Genomic DNA, 8,942 nt, shown 5'->3' with positions numbered 1-8,942 from the left:
CGACTCATGTTGAACTCTGTTGTTACTTTTTCACATTAAAATTATCTTTGACGGCCTGGCGTGCAGAAGTCCCGGGTTCGATTTCCGGCCAGGGCACACAGGAGAAGCGCCCATCTGCCTCTCCACCCCTCCCCCTCTCCTTCCTCTCTGTCTCTCTCTTCCTCTCCCGCAGCTGAGGCTCCATTGGAGCAAAGATGGCCCGGGCGCTGGGGATGGCTCCTTGGCCTCTGCCCCAGGCGCTAGAGTGGCTCTGGTCGCGGCAGAGCGATGCCCCGGAGGGGCAGAGCATCGCCCCCTGGTGGGCAGAGCGTTGCCCCCTGGTGGGCGTGCCGGGTGGATCCCAGTCGGGCGCATGCGGGAGTCTGTCTGTCTCTCCCCGTTTCCAGGTTCAGAAAAATACAAAAAAAAAAAAAATTATCTTTGAGAAAAATGTAGTCTGTCTTCGTGAATTGTAAAATGTGTGCTTTAGTGAGAATTCAAGAATCTAGGAACTTGAATGGGGAAAAAAATCCATCCTTATTTGTACTAATTTCAAACTAATTTAATATTTCCTTTATTTATGAATTTAGGCAATGAACCACACACTAGTATTAGCAGTACCATGATTATAAATCGAAATCCCAGGGATTTTCATATCATATTATAGATATTGTAGATATTGAAGTATCTTTTACTCTCATCACTACTTTGAAATTATGGTAGTTGTTAGATCTTATTTCTTCTTACATGTTATATCACAATTTTTTAAAATTTGTTTTTATATAATTGGTTTCCTTTACAATCCTATATATTTTATATCTTTAAAAAGCATTATTCTTAAAAGAGACCTACAGTTTCACAAGCTTGAGAGGTACATGGTACAAAGTTAAAACCCTGAGAAGAGGCTAATTCATGTTTAGTGAATAGTTTATTTTAGACTTTTAATAGACCTAGTTTCTAATCAAAGACTTAGTATTGATAAGCACTGACAAGGTCATGGCAGAGACCTAATGTCATAGAGGGTTGGTGGTCACCCAATGGCAGTGAGCAGAGCTGAGCAGAGCACCTGTCCGCCTGCTCCTCCTCTCTCAGAGCAGACAGCCTGGAATGGTAAGCTGTGGAAGGGTTTTTACCCACAACCCTCCCCTCCCAACTACCTGCTGTAGAATACATTTGTTATTTCTAGAACTCTTACTGGAAGCCAGCTGCTAATGGGGAAATTTTAGGTAGAGGAAAATTTCAAGAATGTAGAATTTGTTTTCATAGTCTATATTGGTATAAATCAGGGAATACCCAATGGTGAGACAAAAATCTTTTTTTTTTTTGTATCAAATAACTATTATTGCTGTTTTAGTGACCTGCCATGTTATCAGGGAGGACTCTTAACTGACAAATAATATTGATATTTCTATTATCTTTGAGAGATTCCCAACCTAGATTTGGCTTACACAGCAGAAATACTGTTTAATTCTATTATATCGTGGTTAATAAAATTTAAAACTATTTGAGTGAAATGAGTTCAGTATCACCTTAGTAGACATGGCTTTGTGAGGATACACCTTTGGACACAACATTATATAAAGAAAATAATGATTAAGCATGAAAACACAGATCTATAAATACTATACATAGACGTAACCTTGATACAAAGGTGCATGGGAAGTTCTTCCTCAATGGAGGGAGAGAATATGCCAATAATACTTTCTGAAATTAAGTCGTATGTATTTCTGATAAGTAATGAGATGATACAGACGGCCACAGATCGAATGTGTCCCTCCTCTCCAAATTCATATGTTGAAACCCAATCTCCACTTCGTTGGGATTCAGAAGTGCGACTTCTGTGGGGTGATTACATCATGGGAAGCTCTCATGAACAGGGCTGCTACCCGCATAAGAGACTCCGAGAGCTCCCTTGACTCTTGCTACATGAGGACATAGCAAGAAGGTAGCCTTCTGTGAACAAGGAAGTGGGCCCCACCAGTCACCAAATATGCTGGTACCTTGATCTTGGACTTCCCAGCCTCTAGAACTGTGAGAGAGAAATTTCTGTTATTTATAAGGAACCTAATCTATGGTATTTTGTTAGAGCAGCCAGAATGGAAAGACATGCACCAAGAACGATGGCTTAGTTAAAAATGAAGAAGGTTCAAATACAGTGGTTAAAATGGTGAAGTCAGTTTTATTTCAGTACTTGACAAAATACCCCATAAAATTCAAAACTTCTACCATTATACAAAAATAGGTCTCTACAAGTGATATCTGTCATCATCACCAGTAGCAAATATATTAGGCAGAAACAGGTAACTTCAGTAGCCTTATAAGAAAAGTGCAGGACACCTCGAGCTACACATTCAGCAGTGTCATAATGCGTAACAGTTTAATCTTTTCACCCATTTGATAAATACACCAGGTTTATAATTTAACCATTTAAATTAGCATTCCACAAATACACATGTAATTTAATGATTATTGTGCATGAACACATACACAATGCTTCTATATACAAATTCCAGTCTGTCCTCATATGCTGGCTAGGGATTTGTGTACAATCATAAGCTGTGTTCGTGTTGGTCCCATTGAATATCCACAATACAAAAGCACAAAAGAACCATTGATTTATAAAAAGTAATTTGTTTAAAATCACTTTGATTCATGATGTTTGAAAGGATTATCTTCTCATGCCAGCATGAAAATGAGTTGAACCTAAGAGAGAAAACCAAGATAATTCAATGACAATATTGGATTGTTAACTATACCAGGTTAACTAGTCAATGAAACACAGAAGATTACTATTACCCTCCATTTAAAAATAATGCTTTTTACCCTGGCCGGTGGCTCAGTGGTAGAGTGTCGGCCTGGTGTGCAGGTGTCCCGGGTTTGACTTCCGGCCAGGGCACACAGGAGAAGCGCTCATCTGTTTCTCCACCCCTCCCCGTCCCCTTCCTCTCCATCTCTCTCTTCCCCTCCCAGAGCCAAGGGTCGGTCCATTGGAGCAAAGTTGGCCAAGGCGCTGAGGATGGCTCTATGGCCTCTGACTCAGGCGCTAGAATGGCCCTGGTTGCAACAGAGCAATGCCCCAGATGGGCAGAGCATCGCCCCCTGGTGGGCATGCTGGGTGGATCCCGGTCAGGCGCATGCGGGAGTCTGTCTGACTGCCTCCCCGTTTCCAAATTCAGAAAAATACAAAATAAATAAATAAATAATAATAATAATGCTTTTTATTTTCCTAAAAATTTCTTCATACTGAACAGATTTTTAAGAGATTTTGAATATATTTAAAAGTCATTGTGGCTGGCTCTATATAAAGGTAAGACTAATGTTAAGATTCTCTTTCGAGTACCCTGCATGCCTGGCCTGGGGTGGCTCTGGATAGATCGTTGACCTGGAACGCTGAGGTTGCCGATTTGAAACCCTGAGATTGCCTGGTCAAGGCACATATGAGAAACAACCAATGAACAACTAAAGTGAAGCAACTATGAGTTGGTAATTTTCACTCACCCCATCTCCTCTGTAAATTCAATAAATAAAATTAAAAAAAATAATCCTGGCCAGTTGGTTCAGGGATAAAGTGTTGGCCCAGTGGATAAAGTGTGCAGATATCCTGGGGTCGATCCCCAGTCAGGGCACATAAGAAGTGACTTCTCTTCCCCTGTCTCTCTCCAGCCCCCTCTTCCACTCCCACAGCCAGTGGTTGGCTGGTCTGAGTGTTGGCCTCAGGTGCTGAGGATAGCTTGGTTGATTCAAGCATTGGCCCTAGATGGGGATTACCAGGTGGATCCTAGTTGGGGCGCATGTGGGAATCTGTCTCTCTACCTCCCCTCCTCTCTGAGAGAGAGAGAGAGAGAGAGAGAGAGAGAGACACTCTTCAAAATAAATAAGTACCCTCATAGGCTGAATGTTCTGTCTCTTGAAAAATCTGGACTTCAAAATCTGAGTCTTATGAAATTTGGGCGCTCAAAACAAAGCACAAACCAGACCAAATCAAGCCAAAGTCCAGCTCTGAGGATGAAAGTTTCCTGGGATAGTAGAGAAAAAAACTCTTTAAAAAAGCAAAAGGAAAATGTAAAAGCTGACTTAACATTAAATTAAAATGATCCAAAACCTCTGATTCAGGAGAGAACTGAAGGGAAAAGAGATTTTCCCACAATGAACAGGGAATCCATAGCTATTAAGTATAAAATTTTTGTGTGTTTTTGAGCAGAAAAAATAGGTTATTTTTTAAAAAATATATTTTTTTAGTGTGTGCACGAAAGAAAGACAGGAAAGGAGAGAGATGTAAAGCTTCAACTCATAGTTATGTCTCTCTAGTTGTTCATTGATTGCTTCTCCTATGTGCTCTGACTGAGGAGCAGGGGGATCTTCAGCCAAGAGTGTTCCCTTGCTCAAGCTGGAGACCCTGAGCTCAAGCTGGCGACCTTGGGGAATCAAACCTGGCACGTCAGTGACCCTGGTTGATGCTCTATCCACCGTGCCACCACCCGTCAGGCAAAAGGTCACTTTTTACAAAGCCCTGACTGGGATGGGTTTTACGGATCACACATAAAAGCACAGTCCTAGTATGATGAATGGCTGCCCTAAGCGCTTAAAGCTCTTGCTCCCTCCTGTCACCTGGCCACGCGCATCTGCATACCTGCATGTTTTACTTAGGGACATGTTCTCCAGCTGCCTCTGTAAGCCTCAGAGTACTTGGTGCTTACTGGGCATTTTGTTGTATCTGCTGAATGAGGACAGCAGGAAATCTTTTAGGGGAGCAGTGGGATCTGGGGTGATAAATCAGGTCTTGACTTAAATTCCTAAGTCTAACCTGATAATGTATGCACAGAACGGTAAGATCTGATTATCCTAATGAGGAAGGTCAAGCAGTTTCCACAGGAGAAAGGGGAGTGACAGGTCTATCTCACACTCTGGCCGAGTACCTGACTGTACGGTTCCCAGTCGTCGCTGCAGAGCCTCCAGCCGAGTGATGTAATCGCTCAGGGCTCTGTCCGGATCATAATTCTGAAGCTGAGAACATGCTAAGGAAGCAGGATTTAGATCAGCTGGAGGGCCTGGGTACCTATGATATCAAAAATATAAACATGAATCCGTATCAGCCAGAAACAAGGCAGGTAACTTACCCCCCAGCCTCCGTCCTGCCCTCGAAAGGCAGAGCACTGACACGCTGATCTGTGTTCCCTGCGCACACAGGTCCGTGATAATGCTGACTGCATAACTGCAGCTTGTCATGCAGACTTCAAGAGCTTTTTTCATAATGCCCAGGGATTATTAATTTTAGTCAATACTTTCCCAATACCTAATCTACAGCATTTACTAAATAACACTTGAGCAGTTGTTTCTTATATCTGAAAATCAGTTAAAAATTCAAAAGCTATTTTTGATTCTGAGCCTTTGATTATGTAAATTACATATCCCTGAAGATATATTTAGCCATTTTAATGAAAAGAATGAAAGCCCTAACTCTGTCCCTTCTCTACTAGGTATTAGCATATTCAACTACTCTAGGCAAGCTGTAGCAAATTCTTACCTATTCTGAAACGGTAAAGGGGACCTAGGGTAGTCCAGATCTGATCTTGAGCGATATGTAGCCTGTCTCGGTTCCCCATACAGCTCCAGTCCCCCAGAAGAATGATAGAAGAGGTCAGTCTTTTCAGCACCTAAGATAATTCAAACATACCTTGTTAAAAGAAATACCAAGTCCTTGAAAATTTTCTACAAAACAGAAAGGCTCAAAAGATTACTATGCTGTACAATAGTATGTCTCATTTAAAGTTATTTTTAGTTATTCTTGCTGCAGGAGAGAAACAGTTATTTTGTTTATATTTCAACATGAGTACTTCTGCTAACCTAGAACTATAGCTCAAAGAAAATAAACTCTTTAATTGAAGTATTTTCTTAAAAAATAAACAAACTGGCTCAGTGGTAGAGCGTCGGCCTGGCGTGTGGAAGTTCTGGGTTTGATACCCGGCCAGGGCACACAGGAGAAGCGCCCATCTGCTTCTCCACCCTTCCCCCTCCCCCTTCTCCTTCCTCTCTGTCTCTCTCTTCCCCTCCCGCAGCCAAGGCTCCATTGGAGCAAAGTTGGCCCGGGAGGTGGCTCCATGGCCTCTGCCTCAGGCGCTAGAATGACTCTGGTCGCAACAGAGCGATGCCCCAGATGGGCAGAGCATCGCCCCCTGGTGGGCATGCCGGGTGGATCCCGGGTGGGTGCATGCGGGAGTCTGTCTGACTGCCTCCCCGTTTCCAACTTCAGAAAAAAAATAACAACAAAAAACAAACAAACAAACAAACAACTAGAGGTGGGATGAACGGTGCTTGAGGGTGTACGGTTTAGGGGAAAAGATGTGGCTAAAAAAACATTAGATTAATGTAGCCAAGCCATTCTAGTACGACTTCATTAGAAAAAAACTTGAAATCAAGATCTACTAACTTACAACACAGAACTCATTATGGTACACATTCCAGCTGTCTGCGTAAGCTTAGATTCACATTTCAGACCACTCTGCTTAGGATACCAAGTGCTCGCTCATGCTCAAGGGCCTGGTAGAAGACACACTGGTGGCGCAACAGCGAGACAGAGCACATCTGCCCTCCTCATGCCTGAAGTGTTGAACCCTAATGTCTGTTTCCATTTCTAGGTGTAGAGGGAAGGAATTTTTTTTTTTTTTGTATTTTTATGAAGCTCGAAACGGGGAGAGACAGTCAGACAGACTCCCGCATGCGCCCGACCGGGATCCACCCGGAACGCCCACCAGGGGGCAATGCTCTGCCCCTCCGGGGCGTCGCTCTGCCGTCACCAGAGCCACTCTAGCGCCTGGGGCAGAGGCCAAGGAGCCATCCCCAGCGCCCGGGCCATCTTTGCTCCAATGGAGCCTCGGCTGCGGGAGGGGAAGAGAGAGACAGAGAGGAAGGGGGGGAGGGGGGTGGAGAAGCAGATGGGCGCTTCTCCTGTGTGCCCTGGCCGGGAATCGAACCTGGGTCCCCTGCATGCCAGGCCAACGCTCTACCGCTGAGCCAACAGGCCAGGGCTGAGGGAAGAAATTTTTAACTGTCAATCATTATTATACAACCTAGCTAAACTGTGAAAACTTCCAACCAGAACTCTTCCATATGACTGAGAACAGCGCTGTAAATGCAGTCGTGAGGAGGGGTTTTGGAGCCAGACTGCCAGGATTCGATGCTGGCCCCACCACTTCCTGGTGGGTATCCTGGAGCAAATGACAAATGCTTTTCAGGCCTCGGTTTGTCACCTATAAGGTGATAACAACAGTAATTGTGCCTACATCACAGGATTGGGAGAATACATGAGAATACAGACAAAAACAGCTGGGCCTTGTGCAGACTAAGTGCTCCACAAAAATGAGCTATTAGTACTCTTTAAAGCAGAAAGGTCCTCAGCTGTTAGCCATAAGGGTTCTCTCTATCTTTGGATACAACATTATTTTGAAGGTATTAAACACATGCAGCAATTTTAGACAATCAGAAACAGAAGAAAAAATTCTATTTTTATCTCACCTAGGTTCAGTCCAAAACCATCCCTGTTAATGTTGATGGAACCAGAACTTGTGACTCGATGCCATCGTCGAACCAAAAATTTCATTCTAAAAAAGATCCCAGAAAAAATTTTACAGCATATATATGTACTGTATGGCAGTAGTCTCCAACCTTTATTGGGCCATGGACCGGTTTAATGTCAAAATATTTTCACGGACCGGCCTTTAGGGTGGGACGGATAAATGTATGACATGACCGAGACAAGCGTCAAGAGTGAGTCTTAGACGGATGTAACAGAGGGAATCTGGTCATTTTAAAAAAACAAAACATTGTCCAGACTTAAATATAAATAAAATGGAAATAATGTAAGTTATTTATTCTTTCTCTGTGGACCGGTACCAAATGGCCCCCGGACCGGTACTGGTCCCGGCCTGGGGTTTGGGGACCACTGCTGTAGGGTATAAATACACACTTTACACAAAAATCAAGTCAAACATTTAAATATGAATGCAGAACAAATTTCAAAATCATGTGATTGCCTAATCTAAAACTATGCAAACATCCCCTTGGTTTCTGGCAAAACTGACAAGAGCAGAAGAACAGGCTTTCCCAGAGGCACCAAAGGTCTCCGTGTTGCTAACGTCAGTTCTGGTTTAGGGATAAATGGGCACAAGAGATGGAGGGCAAAAGTAGAAAGGAGAAGAGTGGATGCGCAAAGAAAGGATGAGAAGGAACAGAGGAGAAGAGAATGGAGTCTGAAGGGCAGATACAATGAAAGAGAAGAAGAGCTGAGCTGCAGCAGAGGCCGCTGGGAAGGCTGGAGGAGGGGGTGTGGCTCAGGGGCCGCGGGGAACGCGGTGGCAGTGTCCCAGACCAGCTGCCGTAGGCTGCTGCCTGCCTCACACCACCCTGAGTTTTTTTTTTTTTTTTTTTTTTTTTTCATTTTTCTGAAGCTGGAAACAGGGAGAGACAGTCAGACAGACTCCCGCATGCGCCCGACCGGGATCCACCCGGCACGCCCACCATGGGGCGGCGCTCTGCCCACCAGGGGGCGATGCTCTGCCCATCCTGGGCGTCGCCATATTGCGACCAGAGCCACTCTAGCGCCTGGGGCAGAGGCCGAGGAGCCATCCCCAGCGCCCGGGCCATCCTTGCTCCAATGGAGCCTTGGCTGCGGGAGGGGAAGAGAGAGACAGAGAGGAAAGCGCGGCGGAGGGGTGGAGAAGCAAATGGGCGCTTCTCCTGTGTGCCCTGGCCGGGAATCGAACCCGGGTCCTCCGCACGCTAGGCCGACGCTCTACCGCTGAGCCAACCGGCCAGGGCCCACCCTGAGTTTTTGATGCACCAATTTTGATTTCCTAATTCCAATCAGTTCAAGGTTCAGTTTAAGGAGGATCAAAATATAATGAACATACATATAAGAGGAAAAGAAAAAGAGGGAGATAGAGCAAAGTCCTTCAATGGCAACTGGC

The 8,942-nt window shown here is 44.5% G+C and overlaps 1 protein-coding gene across 9 annotated transcripts in view; it reads right to left on the bottom strand.

Annotated features, from left to right (window-relative positions):
- Positions 1–2,138: 2,138 nt before the first annotated feature.
- Positions 2,139–8,942, bottom strand: part of AKAP9 (A-kinase anchoring protein 9) — a 155,928-nt gene continuing 149,124 nt past the window's right edge. For all 9 annotated transcript variants that reach the window (XM_066354352.1, XM_066354361.1, XM_066354354.1 and 6 more), the window contains 4 exons: positions 7,492–7,577; positions 5,504–5,633; positions 4,896–5,035; positions 2,139–2,682 (listed from right to left, as the gene is read on the bottom strand). In XM_066354352.1, coding sequence (XP_066210449.1) covers positions 2,648–2,682; positions 4,896–5,035; positions 5,504–5,633; positions 7,492–7,577 — 391 coding nt within the window. In that variant the 3' untranslated portion in view covers positions 2,139–2,647. The remainder of the gene's footprint in view (positions 2,683–4,895; positions 5,036–5,503; positions 5,634–7,491; positions 7,578–8,942) is intronic.

Source organism: Saccopteryx leptura, chromosome 12 (assembly GCF_036850995.1).
Source record: "Saccopteryx leptura isolate mSacLep1 chromosome 12, mSacLep1_pri_phased_curated, whole genome shotgun sequence".
Classification (NCBI taxonomy): Eukaryota; Metazoa; Chordata; class Mammalia; order Chiroptera; family Emballonuridae; genus Saccopteryx; species Saccopteryx leptura.
This window is presented reverse-complemented; position numbering and strand designations above follow the sequence as displayed.